Here is a 25911-nt window from a genome sequence, read left to right on the forward strand (position 1 = left end):
GTGAATGTTAAGTCTAAAATATTGTCTTATAAAATTATAAGCAGAGGAAAAAAATAGTACTTTTGCTTAAGGCAAGTTAAAAACATGATCTTGTCTACTTTCCTCTTTTTAATCTCCTATATTCTTGTAGTATTGAATCTTTCTAGTTTCTACTTCCAAGAACAACTAATTTAATTTTTCAAAGGATGGCTGGAATGGCATTTCAGTGAATAAGAATTTTTCATATTATGCCTTAATAAAACTTGGAGGCCTATTATTATATAGGGAAAAAAATTACCAAAGCTTTTTCTTTCTGATAAAGCACTGAAACATTATTATTACTTCATTCAACATAACAACACTAAGCAGAAGTGGACTTATGTTCTTAATGTAATTGATCAATGTACAGATGATTATAACCAGTTTCAGGTTCAAAGTCATATATGGGAACATGAATGGAAATCTCTTTTAATTTGCATCCACCAAATGTCCAGAAAAATAAGAAAGGTATAAAGACAAAGTCAAACCCGAGCACAGAAAGTGTAACACTGATGAATGTACAGAAGTCTCAAAGATGGATTTGAGTTGGGAGTTGAAGAGATAAGAGAGTTGTCAGAAGCATGCAGAACTCTGGCACTCAGGGTTTTGAGCTGTTTTTATTTGGTGGCCTTTGCAATTTCTGCTCATGAAGGCGCTTATCATCAGTACCCCCCTACCACTCACTATCACCACCACACTAAGAGAGACAATTCAATTTATTTTTATGACAGAGGCCAGGTTTTGAGGTCTGGATGAAGTCTACTAACTGTCCTATATTTGACTTACAGTTTCAGGTACAGTATTTTTAAAAACATTATTAAAACAAACACGCAAAGGAAAAAAAACCAACCTTATACAAATACTGAGATTCGGTACATTTCCTCTATGTTATAAAGGTCTTCTAAGATTCCTGTGTGTGTTTGTGTGTTTAATTGTCTCAGCTATCTTCTATGAACTGAGAAAGGCCTTCCTTTGTTTGAATGTGACAGATCAGTTAGAACTGTGGCAACTACCATTTACAGCTATTGATTTCAATGTGACATTAAAGGCCCTAAATTCAACCATTATTCTCTTCAATTGTCACAAACAAAGGTTAATAATAGTTGAGTTTGGACTGAAGGAATCAAGTAAAGATTGCCAACTGAAATTAGCACATTGTTTCTCTGTGAGTCACAAGTCAGTAAGAGGGTCTGTGTTCCTCAGATTACATGTATATTATCATTGTTTTAAAAATGTGCTTTTCTCCCAGAAGTAATATTTGAAATACAGAAGAGGAAAATGTAGTTTCATAAGAAATCATGCCATTTAAAATAATAAATAATTTAAAAATATATTTCTCCTTGCACAGAGTAAAAACATTTTGTTTTGTTGCTTCTACTGCAGCAAAATAATGTTTCTCATAACTGTAAAAAGTGGTATGTAGCATGATTAAACAATATTTCAACCCTTTAGTTCATGCAGAGGTTACCAGCTAGAGGGGAGAAAGGTTTGATTAGGTTTATGTCTTCCATGAAAAATTTTAAAAGAAAGCATACAACTTCTTTAATATATGAGTGCTGAAGCTACAAATGGCTTTCTCTCATGGGCAGGTATGAAAGAACAAAATCCCTTTACTATAATAAATAGGTGGATAATAGCTGGTAAGATATTATAAATCTTCACAAACTCAATGGCAAATTTAAAAACTCTCCAAGTCTTTACAATTTCAACTTGGTTATGTTTATATCATGATTTACTACCTATTTATTCTTTTGGTAAATGGTAAATAACACTTCGTGTGCTGTGGCCACCACTGTTAATGTTTTTTAAGAAGCATCTTATTTTAAAAATTACTCTAATAATTTTAATTACAGCATTGCCAAATTACACTTCTAATTAGATGGAAATTAGCCATTTTTTGGACAATTTCATGGAAAAGAATCCTAGATCAAGTAAAATGAGTTTAGGACAATTTATTTTTAGTCATTATTTCTAAAAAACAAAGAGACTGTCCCCCAAAGTTAACCTGTTCTTGTTAATAACTATTTTAAGGAATTTTGGAAATGGAGGGTACAATTTCAAATTCACTTGGTTTATTCTTTGAGTAGACAGACCAATATTTCAGCCTGAGTTAATGGCACATAATAGCAATTCCTAGCTTAGTAACAATAATGGTAGTGAAATTGTTTTAACTACAGAGTCACATCCTGTGCGCTCAAATATAAAAATATCCTGACTTATTGAAATAGTTATATTTTAAAACATAATAGTTAACAATTGTTCCTATTTAGACAATTGTATAAAGTAAATAAAATTTCCCCCTTCCCAATCTTAGAGTTTCTATCCACTAGGAGCAATAATGTGTATCCTTTTCATTCTTTACCCTATGTTCATATAGGTATATCTCTATATAGTTATATACTGTCATTGAATAAAACTTCAACTTTTTGCTTCGCTGTATGTATATATATGCATATGTATATACATATATCTATATATACACACACAACACACATTGATTACATGTGAAACTTGTGTTTCACTTATTCCTCTGGATTAAGACATAGATCTACCTGTTTATGTAATGATTTACATTAACTGATCTGGGGGGGGTTGTTTAAACCAACCTTGCTTTATTGAAGTAAGACCACATAGTTCACCTTTTTTATGCATTGCTGGAATTAACATATTAATATTTTTGTTTGGTGTCTTGTATCAATGTTTATGAGAGTAGCCTGCAACTTCCTTTCTAACGTAGGGTTTCAATACTAAGGTTATGCCTGCCTCATAATATGAGTTGAGACAGTATTCCTTTTTTTGGTGATAGTTCATAATAGTTTAAAATCTTTCCTCTGAGCACTTTTCACTTTTTAAGCCAGTATTGAAAGGCCTGCTTTTTCCCGTGCACTAATGACCAATCTGACTGGAATGCTGGTCAGCCATCCTAGGGTTAAAATGGAAATTAGGAATCTTTTGACTAATTAGGTTTCAAACAGCTTTTGCTGTACAGTATATTCATGGACATTAAGAAGGCATTGTCACAATTAAGGTTTTTGAAAAAATCCTTTCCAAGAGGATGTTTTCCATCAACAAACAGAAGCAAAATTAAATGCCCGATTAACAAACATAATGTCCTCTTTAATAATTCTCAGCACTCTGGTAATTCTGCTAATATTACTGTGCTATCTACAATTCTTTCCTTTTGTTTCATGTTTTGAATAATTCAATTAAAAGTCTGACAAAGCAATAACAAGGGATTAAATGTTGTTGAATTGTAATTCAAAATAAAAACATAAGCTCTTTCGGAGTATTTATTAAAAATTCTACAAAACCTTTTCAAGTATATGTGATTGTTGGATTCTACAAAATAAACAGTTAACTGCTTAGCCAAGTTGCCCTGCTTCTTCTTCTGTACTCTGCCTTCACTGAAATGAGGAAAATAAAAATGTATAAAACTGAACGAAGTTCTTCACAACAGACCACTTGGGAAGGGCTCTGGGATGTCTCTATTTGACCTACATCAAAGAAGAGTGATGCCTTGCCTTTGCCTTTTTTTATCCTGTAGTATGAGGAAAAAACGAGCACTGCACAGCAGAAGTGCCTGAGAATGCTCATTTGCCAGGGTTTATAATTGTGGTCCTTTATCTGAAAACTATTCACATACAAGGCAATGTGAAGGATGTGAAAAAGAAGACGACAGGGACTTTGCCCTTAGAAAGGGTTTCCTCTAGTAATAGAGGTAAACAAGAGTTACTTTCATGTGTAAACTTATCTCACATGGTGGTGGGCAGAAGGAAGCCAAGAAGGTGTGTAGGGCAAGGAGAATATGGACCAAAATAACACTCTAAGATCCAATACCCCCATTATAGTTGTAACTCAGCTCTCATCAGAATCCATGATGAAGAAAGATAAGGTAGGGAAATCGCCCATTCTTACATACAGATCCAAAGCAAATTAATACAGCTCGGCATCCTTTTACAAGAGGAGCTATGAAGTAAAAGGGTGCAAGCCTGCAGTCAGAAACTCTGACCTTGCGTCCTGGCTTGGCCATTTCCTGCCTGCGGGATTTTGAACAAATTGCTTAATCTTTCTATGCTTTGGTTTCTTTATCTCAAAAGCAGGGATAATGTTAGTAGTGGCTCAGAGGGTTGGTTGAGAATTAAATAATATGATCTACCTAAAATGTTAACACATTTCCTGGCATAGAATAAACTCTCAAAAAATGAGAGTTATTAATTGTTAGCAATGTAAGCCAATCCTACAAATTCTTATTAAAAAACTAGTGATGATTCTAAGAGAATCAGAAACCATAAGGCAGATTCAAACAAGAAAAATGCCAAGTAAACAAAAAAGAGAAAAATATATATAATTAAAGAAATAGAAAGATAAAGTTAAATACGAGAAGAAAAATGAAAATTCAGTGAGATAAAAGTAGTCTCAGACCTGAGAACCACCCATATTGAGGGCTGGGAGAGAGAGAGGTAAGAATGAGGAGGGGTGGGTGACCAAAGAAAAAGAAAGTCATGAGGACAGTGAAACCTTTTTAACTAAAATTAAACTCTATTATAATACTGGCGGTGGTATTGGAAAGAATTAAATACTCAAGCCATTAGACTTAGTGCGAAATGCCATACTTAAAAGCTCCCTAATTTGAAGATTAACACTGTATACGCCCGAATTTTTTGAATAATCTAGTCCTCCAAATGGATCTATTTTCTTTCTTATGCTGACAATTTATACTAGAATGTGGGTTGCCCATAACATTTTTATATTTAGTCATTTAGTCATTTTATATGTAGTCATAGTTAGCCCAAGACTGGGCTACTTTTGTAGGCAACTATCCCATCTGACAAATCCAAGGTTAACTAAAAATTTGGGTTAGAGGGTCTGTGGAATAAATTAACTGATAAAGCTTATTTTTAAAGAGTGACAGTTTTGCTTTAAAATTGGCTCTATTCAAGGCACAGGAAGAACTGAGCTTCAGTTATTCGTGATGCTAGAAGTCACAAAATCAGAATAAAGAAATATGACATAATTTTTCCATGTTGTTTCATATACTGAGTTTAAAATATTATCACTTACTCAAGTATTTATGTCATATGTGGAATCTGGCTGATAAAAATGCAATAGCAGATTCAAAACAGACTAGTATTGCTAACTTTTAAAAATTAGGGCACCATGTCAAAGACATGAAAAATAGGAACAGTGCCTTGTCAAGGCAGAGCCATTTAGTAATGACATGGGTGAAATTCTGTAGGGTGAACCAGATATATTTGTGCCAAAGCCAGTGTTGTTTGGTGGAATCAGCTATAAAAACCTTGACCGACAGGAACAAATCTGTGAGAGGTTCCTGATGTTCTTATCGTCTATCCTGTCACCAAGAATATTTTCCCTATAGCACCCTTTATGGATGTAAGTGTTCTAAATATCAAATTTACTTACTTACTTTTAGTGCATTACCTCCCTTTCACTTTTACAACTATTTCATAGCTCTTTATATCTATCCTTCCCTCTATTTTCTTCCAACACAGAAGGAAATAATTAAAAATTGGAAATGTGAAGCACATAAGACTCTAACATGAGCATTTCACTGCTTCTGGAAGCTGACTGGACAGCTGACTTGTTGTAAGTGCATAAAATGAGCTATAGTACACGTTTGGGAGTTTGTTCTGAAAGGCCAATTAGTAAAAATAAAAAGAGAAGTCATCCACATGCATTTGCAAAATGATATTCAAGGGTCTAGTGTTTCTTTAAAAAAAACTGATGTAGGAAAAAATTAAGGGGTGCAATTCAATGTGCCAAGAAAAGAGAGAGAAATTACAGAATGAAGAAAACACTTAGCTGGAAATTTGGAAACATGAGAAGGGTGGAGAGATTAAAAATATAAAGGAAACCAGTACAGATAGAAGAAATCATTTAATATTTTCTGTAGAAAACAGTAAGCTAACTTTCTTGAGCTATCATAGCAGTGTCTAAAATAACAACTACAACAAAAAGTAAAATTGCAATAACCCTGGAATAAAATAAATCTAAAAAGTAGAGAAAGGAAACAGAGGTAGAAACTAAAAATCGAAGGTGATTCAGGAGAAATGGATTAGAAGACAGGAAGTTTATAAAATGAGAAAATAAGCAAATAAAAGCAAATAGAGATAAAAAAAACATTTAAAAGAAACAAGGAACTAAATACTGTAAAAGGAAAAGTTTAATTGTAGATGTTTACTTAATTCATTACTATTTAATACGTATACATATTGATATAATTAAATTCAGCTACTGCAAATATTATAGAAATCCATAGCCACACCAGAGGTCAGGTTACCATTTCTGTGGGTTTTTGTTTTTTGGTTTTTTTGGGGGGGAGTTTTTTTGTTTGTTTTGTTTGTAATTGCAACACAAAAGTGGGTTTGAAGAATCTGGCACATTCTCAGGTGTTCACTGCCAACAAGATTTGAGCTTTCTAATCCAATGCAGTGAATTTAGGCAGAAAAATCACAAGTTCTTTGTAAATAAATCTGAGTAAAAACGGGAATGCTAGGTCCAAAGGAGTCAAGGTAGAGAGAGTGGAGAAGGCAGAATGACAAATAATATGTGGCGTGGCCACAGAAAGAAGAAAGAAGTTAGGGATAAGGGACGTGAACAGGTAAAGAATGCAAAAACAACAACAACAACAAACAAAAAACAAAACTCACGGTGACCAATGTTTAGAGCACCTGCACAATTCCTGACACATTATAGTTGCTCAGTTAATAACTGGTGGATTAACTGAATCAGTGGATGTTCCAACTACCAGAATCATCTTTTCAGGCTGTATTCATCAATGGAAAAACAATTATGGAAATAGCAGATAGATTTGAGAGGAAAAGCGTTCAAACAATTGCGACTTTGGAATAGACCTAGTCTTGGAGAAAAGAGAAAGGTATTGAATAATCTAAAATTAGGAACAAAAACTTACAGATTCTATGTGAATTGATCCACAGGGAAGAAATAGGTCTGCACTGTTCCCAAAGAACTATTCTACTGGTTGCTTTGATTGTTTTTTATTGCCATCAGCCTTGGCACTCCTCTGGACATGTGTTTTGGATTCTTGGAGCCAAAATGAATAGTACATACAGTAAAGTGCATCTATCCTGAAGGGAAAATGACAACCACATAACACCATGTAAAAGAATGCCGACAAAAAGAGAATTTGTTTTTCTGCATTATATGAGACAATAAGGCAGAAAGAGAAAGAAAAGTAAAGCAAATGACTGCATGACAGAAAAGGAGAACGAGGCTCACAACACACAAGACCAAGGAAGGGAGGTAGGGGGAGAGCCCACGAAGGCAGAAACAAGGTAACAAAAAGGACAAAACCAGCAGCAGAAAAGAACTGTCAGACACAAAACCCTCAAAACAATAGATAGGAAAAAAAGGAACAAGATGACAGGAAAAGAACAGCATGGAATCTAGTAAGAAAAAGAAACAAAAATTTCAAATAATGGATTTTCTAACACCCCTGCTGTTCCGCCAGTGCATTGTGTCACAGTCTCACAGAGCAGTGCATAATTTATTATGGTCACTCACTGCCAGGCTGCTATAAAGGGCAACAGCTATATGAAAATACTCCCCACCGCTGGATGGCTTAATGATCTGCCCTTTGTAGAGGGGCATGGCTGTGGAATGGCAGGCGAGGGCGGCACCACTTCTGGGGCTAGATGGCGCTCTGCATATTTAGTGCTCTCCACCAGCTGAAAAAGGGGTGAATTCCCTCGTGGGTACTTCTGTGGGGGTTCTTCACCCCTCTTCAGCTTCTGCCGAATAATCACCAACTAGCACAAGTTGTTTCTTAACCACACATTGCCTCCTTTATGGGAGGGGTGATGTCAAATTTAAGCAACAACAACAACAAAAAATGAATTTTTAAAATGGAAACAGACCTTGACAATTAACATTCATTATTGTAAAACTACACAACGTTTTAATCATGTCTGGAGATTACAAAAAACCAAAAACAACCTGTTAGGTTTCTCTATCGAATTTGGATGTGGAAAAAAAAATTGATAACACATAAAAATAAAGATCGTTCAAATCTTTTTTTGCCAATTATTTTGAGGCAACTGGCGTTTTCCAGAGCATTTATGCAGAGGAACTTTCATTACTTCCACAAATAGCACTATTTTCAAAGAGAGATGCATCGTTAAGATAAATAGCAATAATTTCTATGCTTAGTAAGTCAGGGTTTTCTTGTTTGAGAGGCAGCAGTGCCTGAGGCTAGGAGCATAGGCTGTGGAACCAGACATCAGGATTTGAATCCTGAGGCTGTCGTTTACTTGCCACGTGACCCTGCCACGCTTCTTACACTTTCTAGGTTCTCACAGCTGTAAAATGAGAATAATAATAATCACTGCATCATAGAGTTGCAGTGAGGATTTCATGAATTAGACTTATATCAGGTATCATAACTGCTCTCAAATAATGGAAGAAGTGACATTCAGGGAGCATTTGTAATCCAGAACTGGTTGCCATTAGGTGGTGGGCATGGAAACAGGTGAAAATAATGTCCTTAATTTCCTGGAGTCCAGGCTGAGGCAGATTATTTTCTGTCTCTCCCTTCATTCCTGGATAGTGGCCTTGTTTACATAGAATAGCAAGTTTGCAAAAGGAACAGAGATTCAGCCATTCTGATGTCTTTCATCCTCCAAACTCCTACAGTAACAAGTAAAACTGCTCATTCTTATTTTTTTTAATTTATTCTTGAGAGAGAGAGAGAGCATTTGAAAAGGAGAGGGGCAGAGAGAGAGGAAGAGAGAGAATCCCAAGCAGGCCCAGCACTGGCAACGTGGAGTCCGATGCAAGGCTCAAACTCACAAACCATGAAATCATGACCTGAGCTGAAATCAAGAGTCAGACACTTAACTGACTGAGCTACCCAGGCTCCCCACAAAAACACTCACTCTTAACAACAACAACAACAACAACGACAACAAAATATTATTGGGTTCCAAAGACAGAATATTTGAAAAGGAGATGGACTCTTGTCCAGGGCACAGGGAATAGTGAATAATATGTATATGTTAATAGTATGTACCTGTGGAAAAAAACAGAATGGATTCAAGACACAAATTGGAGAAATCAGACACATGAAACATAACATGGTTGAAGTGGAAAGATAACAAACCAGAACAATACACTGAGACTGGTTTTAGAAAGAAGTAAAATGATTTGAGATATAAGTTCTTAACTTACAAAAAATCAAGAATGGCTATACTGAGTCCTATTCATAAAGCACTCTGCTCAAGATCTCATTGCCAATGAATGGCACACACACACACACACACACACACACACACACACACACACACTATTTTGTATGAAGACTCAATTCAATTATTCATTCATTCAAACCTTCTGTCCAAAAATTATTTATGGAAACTACCATGTACCAGAATAACATTAATCCCTGGGTATTTAATATGGAGCAAGTCACTGTAGCCTCAGTCCCTTTGTCTATAATGTGTTCCATCTTCCTCCTCAAAGTTGACTGAGGAGTAAGTGTGAACCCATGTGTAGAAATACCTAGCACAATACCTAGAATACAAGGCACACTCATTGAATAAACTCAATTTTTATTCTCCATATTCACTTTATTCTCTCCTTCTCTTTTATTAATTTCTTCTCTTGGGATATATCTATATCATAGTAACTATACTTGCATTGCAGTGATCTCAAAAATATAAATCTGTATTTACTATATATATTGGGAAAATCATATTTCACTTTATTTATCCTAAATCCATCATCTCTATGGGAGAGTAAATATCAAAATATGTTTAATATTCAAAATGTTTCATGGATAATCTTTTAATTGCTTAAAATAAAGATGGTTCCATTTATTTTTTAAAAATTTTTTTAATGTTTATTTTTGAGAGAGAGAGAGGGAGAGAGAGAGTGGGGGAGGTGCAGAAAGAGAGGGAGTTACAGAATCTGAAGCAGGCTCCAGGCTCTCAGCTGTCAGCACAGAGCCTGATGCAGGGCTCAAACTCATGAGCTGGGAGATCATGACCTGATCCAAAGCTGGACACCCAGGTGCCCCTAGGATGGTTCCATTTAAAAGAAAATTTTTGCAAAGAGCTTAGTTGTGGGGACTGGAGAGAGTATACTGAAAATACCAGAATCACAGATATCAGTAAATGGCCTAGGGTTTGAAAGGTGGAGGTCCCCTGGGAGCTGGGATTAGGAACCATAGATTTATCTGATGCTAGGTCATTAGATGGATTTAAAATGCTTATCTGTCATGGGTAAGAATGAGTCATCCACTACACCATGGAGCAAAGAAGACAAAGTAAGAGAGAGTAAAAATGCTGAAGACATCATCTGCTTTCCTGGATCCAGATACTCATGAAGTCAACTTCAACCTTATACCATCAGTTACATCAGCTAATACATCTGTCTTAATTTATAATACCAGAATTCCTCCATCAGCACACAACAGAAATCTAAGAACTATCCTGTCACTTTTTTTTTTCCTCCAAACACATATCCAACCCATCCTCAAATGCTGCTGGACATACTCCTTATCTCTGGTATATCCATTTCTCCATCTCTATAATTGCTTCCCTAATCTAAGCCGTAAATCACCACTATTTTTTACAATAACAACTGCAAGGCTATTTCAGACAGCCTTCTTAGGTCCAATCTCATGTTCCTCTAGTTCTCTTCTCTCCAAATGAAAATACAATCATATCATCCCACAATTGTTACCATCCCACCCACCAAGAAGATGCACAGGCCCATGCACACACATGTGTATGCATATGCACACACTACACACACGACAGACCTTTTAATAACTTTCTGCTGCTGTTTGGATAAGATCAAAAGGCTCTACAACATGCAACTTATGGGCTTTTAAATAGTCTAACCTGTATTTTTTCCTTTCCAGTATCATCTTGTGCCACATGTGTCTGCTTTAAGCACCCCATTCTTCTTTCTTGCCCTTCAACTTGCCTTGTTTCAACCACAAGGTTTATGTGCATGCTGTGTCCACTGCCTGGAATGCTCTAACCCACCCCAATCATTTCACTTAGTTAAAAATGCTCTAAAGGTTTCAGTTATCAGATCTAACATCACTTCCTTATATAATCCTTCCCTGACCCTTCAAGTATCATAGACCACTACTTCATGGTTACTATGCCATTTATACTTTATTGTTTGTGGGGTTATTTGTCCAATATATGTCTACTCTACATAATGGAAAGCTCCGTGAGAAAAGAGAACCTGTCTGGTTTTGCTCATTATTATATTATCAGCATTTCACACAATTCTTGGTACATGATGGATATCCTAAATATTTGTTGAATGAATAAAAGTAGAGATGGTTTTGGGAGTGCAATAAATACTATAGGATCTCTATAATCTATTTTTCCTAAATGAAAAGGCTGTTCTCTAAAAGTTTGAGACTGAGGTGATAAAAGGCAGGAGAACGAAGAGTGAACATGGGATAGAAGAATAGAGAAAGGACACTAGAAGTGAAGGGATCTGATTATTCCTTCATGTACCAAGTTCTCCCATATTAGGCAAAACATGATTAGAGGAAAAACAAGAATGACACGCCTATTGTGCTGCCATATGAATTTTGGTGTAGTCAAGAAAAGAAAAATGTTGATAAAAGAAAGCTGGCAATAGAGATCTCCATCCATTTGATAGAGGGCTAAAAGTTTCACAAATAAGAAAAAAAACTGTATGTTATTTTCTGGTGCATCATTAACATGCATTAAAGTAATAAATGATTTTGCAATTTGATCTATGAAAACTATTAAAGCTGAATAAACCCAGTAACAACAGATAAAGAAAGCACTCAAACTAGAAAACATAAATAGTAAATACCATGAGGAAAGAAAGATATTCAAAACATCTCAAAGTGTCTATAATTGATATTCATGCTTTAAATTGATATCTCCTTAGACAATACTTTTTTATAGTGTATATATTTATTAATCATACTGCTACTTAATAAAGTGATTTTTTTGGTGAAAGAAAACAAAGTTACAAAACATGGCTGTCATTAAGATTTCTGCAATGTAATCAACATCAAGACAGACTTCCTATTTGTAGAAAATCTGTTGTTCTCAGTAAGCATCACCTCATGTGTATCTGGCGGGGGTGGGGATGGGGGGGTGGGTCGTAATAGTTCTCTGGGAATGAGGCTGCTAAGTGATAGTTAACAAAAGCCATAGAGTCTTTCATCTTGAATCAATACTCCTGGGCTATAAAAATGCCATGATTATAATAAATCTATTTTCCTTGACTTACTTTTTTTGGGGTGGGGTTAGCAATATTTCCTTCAGTAGTCAGGCAAATCCACATGCTTCCTTCCTGACAGTGCTCACCTGCTCCCAGCTGGAAGCCATAAATTGATTGCACTCTAAAAGGCTGCTTCTACCCCAGATGGAAGTGTATAAAAACTTTATCTCTGAGGTACAAGTTGCCTTAATTTTAAGGTCTTCTTGACAATGGTGGCTCTTATGCCTTCTTTTGATTTGTCTTACTCATTATCCTCTCTCTTGCCTTATTGTAAACTCCGCTGCCTCTGACTCTCTTAGCTCCTGAGTGCTTAACAGGTTTTGGTCCAATCTTGCTTTTTTAGCCTAATATGTAGTGTCTTTTACTCCTGAGTCTTTTGTGGCTTTTAATAAATGACTCAGTCTTGCTTGACAGTTCTTCCAAATATTCTAGGCTAGTTGGATTTGTGACTGGATCTTTCATCTCATTGCCAGTAATTTTGCTTTCTAATTTTGTTTCTACTCTGTACTGCTTATGCCTGTTATTCTGGCGTGGCATTATGCTACCATGATACACTGATTAAGATCATAGCCTCTCCCCAACCCACTCCCATGTCTCTCGCTTTGGGTCAAAGACATTTTCAGTTTATCTTTATGCTGTAAGTCAGCAGGCATATAGAAAACTCTGCTATCCTTCTCAAACTTACTTGTAATATGATCGTTTGAGGGTGATTAGAAAAAAAAAAAACATTGTGAAATGCTATTGCTGCTTTATTTTGGGAATATAACAAATGATGAGTACAATAAAGACCATACTAATATATATTTAGATGCCTTGCTTGCAACCATTCAACAGTGGTCTACCTATCTGTACTACATATAATTTTTTTAACTGCCGCATGATTGTTGTCATAGACATAAACAATGATACCCACTGACCTACAACTGGTATTTCAGTTAGATTTAAATGGTACTGTTTTCTGCTAAAAATTTATAATTTTTAAGAGAAAGCAATCATTTTTATATCATTAACCAACATTAATATTAAAACTGAAAAACTCAAAGAGAATCAGCTTAAGGCAAAATATTGGCAGTTATAGAAATGCCTCTTACAGATCTCCTGTAGTTTTGTACTTATCCAAGCACCCATGTCTATGCAATTTGTTGAGAATTAAACTCAAATAAAAAGTTGGGCAACATAATATAGTATAAAGCAAATATTTCTTTTTGATCAGAGATACTTTTTCTCATAAACAAGTTGATTATTTATTTTAAAGCACTTCTAAAATTACAATGTCACAAGGAAAATAAAACAGAACAAGTCAAATGTATATGGGTAATATTAGACTTCAGTCACTTTTGCAGAAGCTTATATCATGCATCCATTTCTCATAGCTCTCCATGGAATGATGTCAATTCGCGATGTAATGATTTTCAAACCTGTGAATGTGATGTTTCAGGGACTCAATCCACTGAAGCCATCCTAGACTATCCCATATTTATCCATTCAACTCACAGACCTTTAGTTCCAACTCTCTAGCCCGAATTTACATTTGTCTATGCTAATTAGGGCAAGATTAAACATCACTTTCAGGACAATGTGGCACTTTCTCACACATGTATTTTATAGGGGCTAGAGTTAGAAGGAGTGAAAGGAATCAAGAACCTGAAACAGAGGACATCTCATGGGCCCATACCAGACCAGTATCAAAAAGTAATTCTAACTCAGCAGTTATCCTCACCTTAGATCCCCAAGAAGAGGTCAGGGACGTCACTGTTGATTCACTTGTATTTTACCACTGGTAAGACTCCCATATTCTTCCCATATCATTCCCTTTGGGATGTCTCATACTCCTGAGTTCCTGAATTTCATGCCTCTGGGAATAGAGGTAGTACTACGACTTGTCAGTTGTGTTGGCTTTATTTTTTATTATTTAAAAAAAATTTTTTTTTCAACGTTTATTTATTTTTGGGACAGAGAGAGACAGAGCATGAACGGGGGAGGGGCAGAGAGAGAGGGAGACACAGAATGGGAAACAGGCTCCAGGCTCTGAGCCATCAGCCCAGAGCCTGACGTGGGGCTCGAACTCACGGAGTGCGAGATCGTGACCTGGCTGAAGTCGGACACTTCACCGACTGCGCCACCCAGGCGCCCCAGTTATGTTGGCTTTAAAACCAGTATCTTTATATTGGTCCTCCGCAAAAACCTGATAGGGACCTGATCCAGGCAGGATGTGGTCATTGCTCCCTGGACCCTGTACTACATATGATGAGATAAAGGGTCTGTTAACCCAGCTGCTGGAGGAAGGTTTTATTTCCCAATGGAAATGCTAGCACATCTGGGGCAATGTGGTCCTCACACTTAGTTTTGGATTCTATTCCTGGTGACAGACGTCTGCTCTCTGGCAAGGGTAAGAGTAATAATCTGTGGTTAATGTTTTATGAAAAATGTTGGCATATTGTAACAGAAACAAAGCCTTTCTCTCTCTTTTTTTAATGGGCATACAGAGTTTGTGTAAATTAAATTGGACATAGAACAGATCATGAGGGAAATATCAAAGTATTGTTTGGGTGATCTTAATTTAAGTCAATAATTATTTAACATCAGTAAACATTTTAAGATTTGCCACTTTTAAATCTGTTTGCTCTTACTTAACTAAATCAGCATGAAAGCAGGACTGCATATCTATTTCCTGACGATAAAATTAATGTTAAGACTGTTTGAATTAAACATTTCAGTGTTTAGAAATTCTATGCAGAAGATGTGTGTAAATAAATGGAGGGAGCTGTGAGATAACAAGACGTAGCAGGTAATAACAATGGCGTTGCCATCTTTGTCATCTTTATTAAGAACATTACTTTAACTGTGAAGCTACAGTGGTCTTCCCTCTAATTATACTATCATTTTGGACTTTTCTGTCCAAAGGAGTCATTATTGAAATAGGTGTGCACTATTTAGCAATCACACCTCCAAGGAAGACATTCAAACGACTGAAAAATGGGAATCCTATAAGGGCCAGGGAAATACCATCTTTGTAACCTCTTAGAATTATTGGGTAAAGAAATTCAAATTCATTAACGGGGATTCAATCTCTAGGTTACCACAGATTCAAATGAGAGTATGCATCTAGTTTCCACCTTTAAACCTATTCACATATAATATATTCTTTCTTCTTTCTCTTGGAAACCTTAGTTGACTGAGAAGACATACTCAGTTAATAGATTAGATGTCACTTAAAATAGAATTAGACAGGTGATTTCTATTTAGATAATTTCAGTTGAAAAGCTATGAATTCCAGGCAGAGAAAATAATAGTATGCAGAAAGGTACGGAGTCAGGAGTTCCCAGGGCACTATAAGGGCTTATTCAGTTTAACTAGAGATTTGGATACACCCAAATGACCCATATGAAATACTGGACAGAACACCAGATGTGGGTCAGTGACAAGGGTGCCAAAGGCCCTGGGCCCTGCTAGTTTGGTTACCTCAGGAAAAGGCAAATTATGTATCTTCCCAGGCCCCAATATTTTCCTATAAATAATGGGGTCATCCTGGAAAATCTTTAGGGTTCCTCTCAGTTCTAGAAGTCTGTGCTTTACTATGTCACATCATTGACACAAAGAAGGCAAAGAAGTAAATGGCTCATGTGAAAAATACCCCAAGAAAAAGCTTTATAAATTAGCATTTTCTGATGGCAGGAGAAAATCATTTCAAGAGGACCATACAACTAGTACTGAGAAGTCCTGTGAAGCATGCTGCCTTTTGCTCTTCCTTTTTGCCTTGTGGAAGATAAAATAGGAAGGTAGGAAGGCAAGGCATCTTATCCCACGCCTTCTGTCCACAACCCCCATCAACTGTTTCTTCTTTTGATAGCTGATGGAGGGCCTAAGAATTAAAGGCACCGCTGGCTAAAGAAGGCAGCTTAGAGACTGTTCAATGTCAGGAACACAGAAGATAAGCAAACATCTTGGGAAGGGTTGGTTTTGATATTTAAAGGTTGAACTGGAGAAGCACATACTGATCAAACCCATGTTTGGGAACGAACACCTATCCTTGGTGAAATGTTTGCTGCTATTTACATGAACCACATACATTGTTAAAAGAGAGCAGTAAAGGAGAGCAATCCTCGTTGCTGCGTGGCCATGCAGGCCATCTGTGGCCATATCTTACTTCAAGAGAAGTAACAGAATGTTTCTCTCAAATCCACCTATTTTTCAAATGTTGGTAACGATTACAGAAACAAAATAAACAACAACAGAAAGCTATTCACATTTCCTCAGCTCTTGTCTGAATTTACATTAGAAGGTTCTGTAGGATGGAATTAAAAATACTCAATATAATTATTCAAGGACAAAAGAGGGGTATTCACCCAATGCCATAAGAACACTTTGTATTTAGGAAAAGGTGAAGACCTCAAAGAGATGCCATTTTATCTACATTTTATAGAATTTATTAGAGTACCATTATATTTATAAAGTAATATGCTGGCACAGGAAATTAGTTTACCCAGACTGCACATAGACAGCTTTAAATCTGAATGTTAAGACATCAGGGAGGCTCCCTTACTCCTGGGAGATGCAACATTTAAATAGTAGATTCAGGTTTGCTTCTGTTTTCATATATTTAGAGAAATGGGAATTTAGAACTATAAAGACTTTAGAGGTAACTTAGTCCTGCATTGAGCTTTCAGTTAATATTAATAATATTTGATGCTGACACTGGAATACCAATTTACTAGGAATTGCTCTTGGCGACTTGCCTATTTCAGGCTTATATGCTAATCAAAGCTCAGGCCTTGGCAACCACTGACCAGATTTGTGACCTGGGAAGCCTGGAGGCTTCAGGTTTTTGTTGTTGTTTTGTTTTTGTGTTTATTTTACTCTTGTTGTTATTGCTGTACAATGGAATACAAACTCAACCTATTCAGAGGGTTATGGTGAGGAGAAGAAGAAAACTGAAAATATTTTTTCATGTTTGTAATATAACTCTGACTCTTTGGAGTACATACAACCAAAGCTGGAGCATGTTTTCACTTTTGCTTGAGCATCAACGTTATTGGGGGGTTCCATTTACTAAAATGGAAAATGTGATAGAAGATCACAGGCTGACATACAGGGTACAAAGACCAAGGGTTCTATTTTAGCCACAAGTACAAATTACAAAGTATTATTAAGCCAGAGCTTTTTAAAACAAAGGCTACTTAGACATTCATTCATCAAATACAGGAAAATATACCAAAATTTGAGCAGCACCGATCAATGTAAATGTAATTAAGAATCGCATATGTAACACAGTGACTTTTATGCAGGCCAGGGAAAATGTTAAAGTGGTTTTAAAAAGAACACTATAATATGTGTTCATTTATTTCTTTATTGTTTTTTGTTTTATCAATGCTTTTATGGGTAGTTTAAAAATAACATATTCACCTGCTACCTACAATGTTAGTGTTCACAGAATAGTAAAGGTGGAAGGCAGTTGGAGATCATCTGGTTCAAACCCCATAGTTTAGAGATGGGAGCTGATGTTTCAGAGGAGTGAGTGGCTTGATCAAGGTAATAGAGGTTGTTGACAGAAAGAATAAAGAATGAGACTGCCTTTAAACACACAGCAAGTGTTAAGTGTTTAGGATTTCATATGAAGTTTCACTTTGCAGGGAATATACAATTCAAATTCCCAAGGTCAGTTTGAGATTTTTTGTATTTCTACAAATTCCATTAATAAATATGATTTTTGTATGTTGTGGAGTAGAGGTTATAGCCTTCTCTGTTCAAAAATTTCACAATATTTAGTCACTTATAGGAACATTTATAAAGAGTTTAAAATATAGGTATATGTTTAAATATATACATACATAGTTAATATAAAATCACTTAGATACAAAGGCAGTATTTTTCACTTATTGCATATTTGTGAGAAAATATATGAGACAATGGAAGAACAATATGTTTAGAAAGGAAAATGTACTATACTGATACTCTGTCTCTTCTTAAGGGGCTAAAATTATGATTTCTGGAAACACCAGAAGTAGAAAAAGTGCAATAGTGTCTTTCCAATAGATAAATATTCTAGGCATGGAACTAATGTCAGCTTGTTTCATTCATGAAGCAAACACTTATCAGACTCTAGCAATGCACACAGCTCTGTGCTTTGCACACACAGAGCATCCAAAAGATGGAACGGAATGCAGGATCACACTACTATGGGGAAGAGAAATTAGAACAGCTTCTCAGTTCCCCAGCACTGAGTACAAATTTCCCATCCCACCAACTTACAAGTGTTCAAGACCAGGAATCTCAAAGAGAAAGGAAGAGGCAATAAGAACATGAGTTAGAGAAAGAAAAAGAAAAGGAAATAAAGGAAAACATGAATAAGCTCTAGACATGCTTGTGCCCACCCTAAAGAGTAACAGTAAAGTTTTTTTAATGCACTAATACTCTTCCTTCCCTCCATTTAAAATATTGAACTTTCATGTGTTGAGGCAAAGCAACCATTTAAAATATATTGGATCAGAAATAATTAAATTAGTTGTATTTTTTAATGATATGATACAAAAAGAATATAATTCAAAAGAAAATTTCTAAATGTGGCTAATAGGAAGAACTGGCTTCGTTTTAGAGATTATAATTAACAAGTGAAATGGCAATGTTCCCAAGTTTCCTTCAGCCTAAGGTGTCATGGTTTTTGGAACATGTTTTCCAAGAGTTTTAGAAATCTTAATATTAACTCTGCAAAATTTTAACGCTTGGCATCCTCATTCAGTCAAAGGCTGTGCAAAAATTTATGTATCTAAATAACTCACTGGAGAGGATACACCTAAGACACTTAACGGCTGGGTAAGTTCAGATGTGTTCATAGAGTAAAAGCCCACTCTAAAAATTAAGCACAAGGTTGGGCAACATTTTCAAAATAATTGCCGTTTCTGTAGCAAGAAATATATATTAAAACATACCCTCCTTTAAAACATTAGTCAACAGATTTAAATTTTCCATAGCTATTCTTCTCCATGTAACTAAAAAAATTCAGAAACTGTGGAAGGGATGGATAAAGAACCTTCACTACCTCAGGCCCTGTTCCAGGTGTCCTTTTTAAAAGCCTCCCTCATTTCAACCAAGTTACACATCTTGACATGCTAACTGTCACCCAATCATTGCCTCACACAAGTCATGATTTAATATAATGATATTTTTCCTCTACTAATTCTGTAGCCACACTGACTGATCTTCTGGGTAACCTATTGTGAATGGAACACAGGATATACTTGAAAAACATTTGACTAGACCCTCCTCTCCTGCTGCTGCAAGAGAATGGTTTCTTCCTAAGTCACAAATCTATTCCGAATGTTAATTAAATATTTACAAGGTACTTTAAAATCCTTCCTGAATGCTAATATGAAAATAGCAACCTAGGTTCATTTGAATAGGCCGAAATTTTTGCCCTTCCAAATTAAGGGCCTCTGGCCTCTAAGTTTAATTCAAATAATCCAAGGATTTGAAAAAAAAAAAAGAATTGAGCACCTACTATGTACAAGGCCCTGTGCCAGATGTAAAGACAAAAGTAAACTTTCCGGGACTAGAAAATTTGTCATAAATGACAACATTGCATATTATTTAATTCACACCATTTCCCTCTGGGCTTAAAGGCCAAATTAGATGCAAAACACTCACCTTTTTAGCATTAAGCTTTTACCTTGCTCCTTAACATACAACACTGTGTCTAGTTACATAAAAATGTGGTATTTTCTACATATTAACATATATTTCCACATTTTATTCATTAGGTTTTTGAAAGTATTTTAGCATGAAGTTTCCATTTATTGTATCCCAAAATAAAAATAGCATCAAAGTCCTTTTGCAACTCCCAAAACACAGTTAGGGAATAATGATCATATGCTAAAAAATGTAAAATGCAATTTGTGCTGTGCCCCATTTACTACAAAATCACTACGAACAATGCATTTTGTACAGTATATTGCTTCAGGGAAACTGGATCAGCATCAGGAATGAATAAAGAACACTGCATCTGAAATCAGCTAATTCTGCTTCAGTGCTTTTAAAAACTATTTGTTATGATATTGCTTCCTGTCAAGCACATAATGTGATATTTTCCTCAATAAAACTAAACAGTCGCTGTAATTTCAGTTTCCCTCATTTTCCACTTTTTAAGCACTAAATATTTAAACAATGCAGACCTGGAAGTCTCACACCAGTCATCTGATCCACACATCTTCTTGCCTAAGGTACAGTTACTACCTATACAGGGGGCTATTCTGTCACACAGAAATACGTGAAGGCAGCTGTTGAGGTCCTTACCTGCCCGCAGGCCAGGCCCATTCCTCTTTCTCCCATGCCATGTGGACATGATAGATTTAACTCCAGGGCATCTGCTCCAGAAGCCTTTACAACGGGGAAGGAAAATGAAAGAAAAGGCAAAGCTTTATTTGCCTCCCGATGTGTTTTCACCATTCATAACATAGGTCACATTTGTCAAATTTAAACTCTTCTGTTTTCTGCATTATAGCTATCTTGTGAGGTATATTCTGACTCTCAAATTAGAATTTCTGTAACAACACAATAATAGCAACAGCAAATATTTTTTAAGTGCTTATAAGAGGACACTCACTGTTCTATGTGCTTTATATTCGGTGTCTTTAATTCTCATAATCCTTGGATTAGCAGGACACCAAATTCACAGACAAGGAAACTGAAACACAGGGGAGTTAATGACAAGCCTCATGTATTAAGTGACACAGCAGAGATTTTAACTCAGGTCTGTTTGACGTCACATTTATTCTTCCCTACACAGCTTTTACTTTTATAGAAACAAGTCTTACTAATTCTGGATACTTGGTCCAGGAAGTAGCAGTGCAAAGAAAAATACAGTAGGCTACCGGGAATGCATACAAGTAAAAATTTAAATGTTTTTAACTGAAAATCAATTGTATTGTATTGAAAATAAGTCCATGCTAAGAAACATGAAGTGCAGATAGTTTTGTCTTTAATAATTAAATAGGATTCCAATTTAACTCATTAATTCATGAGTATACAAAATGGGTCCTGTGAAAATGAACACAATAGTTCACTCCTAGTGTTCTTAGACTACTTGAAGAATCGTAGAATTCTTGAGAAGTCTTCTGTAAAAAATTCTTAGAACAAGCAAAACACTTTTTTAAATAGTTTAATATGGTAATTTGAGGGATGGGGGATAAACTATTCAAGTTTACATATTATTTTACCTAACTTCTAGAATTTCTCCAACACCACAACTAGGTCAACTAGAAGCTTGAGTCAGTTTCCATAACATTATAGCATGTCTATTACATCATGCAAAGGCTTTAAAAATACAGTTCACTACTTTCTAAGTGTATCAACAGACCTAGCTGTTTCTTCAAGGGCTCACTTTTCTTCCTAATTGTTCAAGACTTTAGCCTATTTTTTTCTGCTTTGTAAATTGTAAGTAGGACCTCAACAAACTGAAGAATTCTAGCTAGCTATTTCTTGGTCAACCTTCTTAACCATCTTTGTTCATGAGTGAATCTGCTCTTTCTTTTACACATTTGTGAAAGTTCATTTGATCATTCAGCTTGTTTTCTAATACTGTTTCATTATGGTTTCTGATTCCCTAATTCAGTTTTAAAATGCTTCATATTATCTGAAAATTACCATGAATCATGCTGTTTTTTTTTTTTGTTTTTTTTTTTTGGTGATGAGCATGAACAAAGCACAGCCTAAATTCTGAGTTCAAATCCTAGGTTTGCTAAGGAATCGGGGATACTTTAGGAAGTCAGTTGATCTTTGTCTCCATCTACTCAAGTATTAACTGTAGATAATAGGACCTATCTCAAAATCATGCCATGTGGGAATTACCAGCTTAATTAAAAGATTGTGCATTGCAATTATATACAGTATTGCATTTTTCTTAGTCTTAGTTATTTCAAATAGTTCCTTTAGACTTCTTTATTTAATTGAAATGCAGCAATTAATAGCAAATCAGTTCCACAACATTTTGGATTAGATAAACTTTAGGTGGTATTTGTATATATTTACATTATATGTATTTCCTAAATTGTAAGTGAAAGCTAAGGTTACAATTAGATGATAATAACTAATATTCATTGAGTACTTACTTGCAATATGCCAGATACTTTACTAGGCTCCTTGTCATAAGATATATCATTAGCCCCATTTTACAAATGATAAAGCAGAGGTTACAAAGAGTTCAAGTGACTTGCTTAATATCTCTAATCTTGTAAAACCAAGTGTTTGAGTCCAGAGCCTATGTTTTTACTCACTATCATAACTTATCAGAAATCATTAATTCCAAGGCTGGAGTTGATACAGTGGGTTAAGAAGATGTAACATTTAACATCCTTAAAGCTTCTAAACTTGAAGTAAAATTAAAATCTTGTAAAACCACCTATCCAATTTAAAGGCTTTTCAGTGACTAATTAATAAAGATTTCCCCAGTATTATACACAAATACAAACATTGACCCACCAAACACATCTGAAAAGGCCTTTGATTATCTCAAAACTGAGATAATCCTTCTCAAGGTAACCAAGAGACAGGGAACATTCATTTGGCCTCTGCTTGAATATTCTTGTCACAGGATGTACACCCCCTTAAAAGGCAGTTAATTCCATTTCCAAGCAACTATATGCATTCAAAAAGCCTTAATTGCTGAATTAGCATGAAATGTTAAATTAACTGAAACTGGGCTTGCATTCTGACTCCTGTTAGTTACAAGCATTTCGGTTTACTCATTTAGCCCAGAGTTTATGCTACCTAACCTAAATGATTACACAATAAAGTAATCTAGTGAAGGCCATGACATAGAAAATTTGCTGTTTCTAATTTCATACATTATCTGCTTATCACCCATTTATTTACATGAAGTAGAATGTATATGTTAATAGCCTAAACTCTGGAGGCAGATTTCGTGGGTTCGAATCCCACTTTTACCATATACTATATCTATAGTCTTGGGCATATTATTTAACTATCTTTTGCTTCAGTTTCCTCATCTCCAAAAAAATGGAAAGCAATGGAAGTAACTCATCGGTTGCTTTTGAAAGATATATATAAATTTAATAAAAGTGAATGACTTAAAACAGTGCCTGGACTATAGTAAATATTATGCAAGGGTAAGCAATTGCTGTCTATCTATCTGTTTCTTTGTCTATCCATCCATATATTCATCTATCCATCCATCCATCATCCAGGCATCCAATTAGAATCTCCAACTTGCCCTTCTCCAGTCTTGACTTGTAAAAGGATTTAAAGTAACTGCCTACACTTTGTGGGGAGGGGGAAGAAAAGAAAAAAAAATTATTGTAAGTAATTATCAGAATAGTGGGAGCAGCGTAGTTTCTAAAATTCTCTGAATCACTTTATAAAAACTCTCAGAGAAACCAGAGTAGCAAAAACATAAACCTTTGCACAGTATATACAACAAAATCAGATATAAACTTCTTCCTCTTCTCCCTTTCTTACCCCTCCCTTCCCTCCTGATTGATGTAGTTTTAAAGTCATTGGGTGGGACAGAGCAAGGTAGCTGACCTAGAGGATTTAGAAGGATCCAGGACAGCCCAGTGTGGCTTATCAGAGCCCAAGAACAATGAGACGGATGTCCATGTGGAGGGTGGTTTGATGTAGTATATCAGAGCCCAAGTGGGAAGGAAAGGCTTCCATGGGTGGTGGGGCAGGCAAAAAGCATCAGAGCCCAAGCAGGGTGAGGATGGTGTTTCCTTGGGGGGATGAAAGGTACACTTCTTGAATTTTCTCTTAATTTCATCTCTTAAAATACAATGCCCATTGTTGACTTCGTATGTATCAACACTGTCATGTAGTCTCATCTGTTCAAAACTGGAGGCATAAATTCTCCAGGATCTTAAACTACTTTTAAGTGGATTTGGTACAGGTAAACACTGAACTGGCTTGGGCCTTACTGGACACTAAGTCAGTGACTGTCTCTTGTCTGCAAGCTGGCGTCCACCTTTCCTGACTGCATTCAGTGTGCTAAAGATCACTCTTCACAGACTTATATCCACCTGCTCCTACACATTTCTATGGTTCACCTTTGCTTTCTGCCCCAGCCTATTTGAGATCTCCTAATTCTAACATCTATTTAATTTCACGACATACTGCTAGCCCAAATTCAGGCTAAAAAAATGGTAAGAACTCAGCTTTTCAGTAGTTTGTTTGGACTCCCTGCTAGGAATAGTGTGGCCACCTGGTCTTGACACCTGAGCATTTTCCCTGGACCTTTCTCAGTAGGTGACATCCTACCAATCGTGGTCAGAACTTTGGCAATCCCTCATCAGGTCCCTGGTTTAAAACTTTCTACTTTGTATCTTAATCACCTCAAGTTCATTGGTGCCAAATAAAGTGCCACTCTTCCCATTTATTCTGTAATTGTTTGCTCTTTGTTTGTCACATGTCAGTATACCAGCTCTGTATCCCTATTTTGCTTCAACAAATATTTGAGGGATAACCACAGGTGGGCAAAGCCCTGTGCTTGGGATTGGAGATTAAGTGGTGAACCAGCCAGGAGTCTCCACCCCCAGGAGCTTGCTGTGTAATAAGCAGGACAGAGGTTAATGAGCGAATGACACCACTGTGATTACCACTGTATTAAATGCCACAAAGGAAAAGCACAGGCAGAAGTACACCTAGATTTTGGGGAGCCTGAAGCGTAAACACATCAGGGAAACTTCATTAAGAAAAAAAAATAAGTAAAAATTCCAAATCCAAAATTAGGTACAGGGGTTTAGAAGTAAACTTGGGCAAGTAAGCCCTGAAGCGTATGTTTCATTAGTTTTATGGTAAACTGGCTTCTGAAGACAGGATCTTAGAAGGAGTTAGGCAGAGGGTTTAACCTACCAGTCAGGGGACTCAGAATTGAGAACAAGAGAACATTGTATGAGTAAGAGAGAATGTTCCAGGCCAAGGGAATAGCAAAGGCTGTCAGTTCAGAGTGTGTCGGAGGAGTAAGAGGAGACCAGCAAGTGCTGGGATGTGGATACCAAACTGAGGATGATGCTGGGGACGCAGGCAGGGTCCAGAACATGGTGGGGGGGCTTACAGGTTAAGGTAAGGATTTTGCATCTTAAGAAGGAGAGTGGGAAGGTTTCGGAATGCCTGAGGGCAAGCTGTCTCATAAACTTGGATTAGGGTGGTAGCAATGCATGTTGAGCCATATTCAATTTATCTGCTGGTTCAAATCTGATGGCCTTACTTGCCACTCAAGCTTTTGCCACTAGCTTGAGAAGAGACCTCAGTCCCTGATGCTGTTCTCACAACTTCTACCCCTGCCAGTTCTCACAGCTCCCTCAGCATGGGAGCTGGGCTTTGCCACAGCTGCCACTGTATCTGTCAAAGTGAAAGCCCCAGAAGTACCCATGTGCACACCTGACCAAGAGGCTCTAGCTTTTTCCTAGGTTCTGGGTTTAGATGTCACGACATCTCACAAGACAAATCAAACAAGAAACAAGAAATGTCTCACAACATGCTGTGGGATTTGGCTTCCTTATTGGCAGCTGCCCTAAAATGGGCAGGATACACAACCCAGGAGTGCAGAGGAAGGCAGAACCCCGGGTGTGAAATTTGACCAGTGAGAGACAGTAGACAGAAAGGAACCAGTAGGTACATCTCTCACCC

General features: G+C 36.3%; 1 protein-coding gene across 2 annotated transcripts in view; it reads right to left on the minus strand.

Moving 5' to 3' along the window:
* Positions 1 to 25911, minus strand: part of DPYD (dihydropyrimidine dehydrogenase) — an 854343-nt gene that overhangs the window by 251640 nt on the left and 576792 nt on the right. For both annotated transcript variants that reach the window (XM_027058524.2, XM_027058523.2), the window contains one exon: positions 20566 to 20649. In XM_027058524.2, coding sequence (XP_026914325.2) covers positions 20566 to 20649 — 84 coding nt within the window. The remainder of the gene's footprint in view (positions 1 to 20565; positions 20650 to 25911) is intronic.

The sequence above is a fragment of the Acinonyx jubatus genome, chromosome C1 (genome assembly GCF_027475565.1).
Source record: "Acinonyx jubatus isolate Ajub_Pintada_27869175 chromosome C1, VMU_Ajub_asm_v1.0, whole genome shotgun sequence".
Lineage (NCBI taxonomy): Eukaryota > Metazoa > Chordata > Mammalia > Carnivora > Felidae > Acinonyx > Acinonyx jubatus.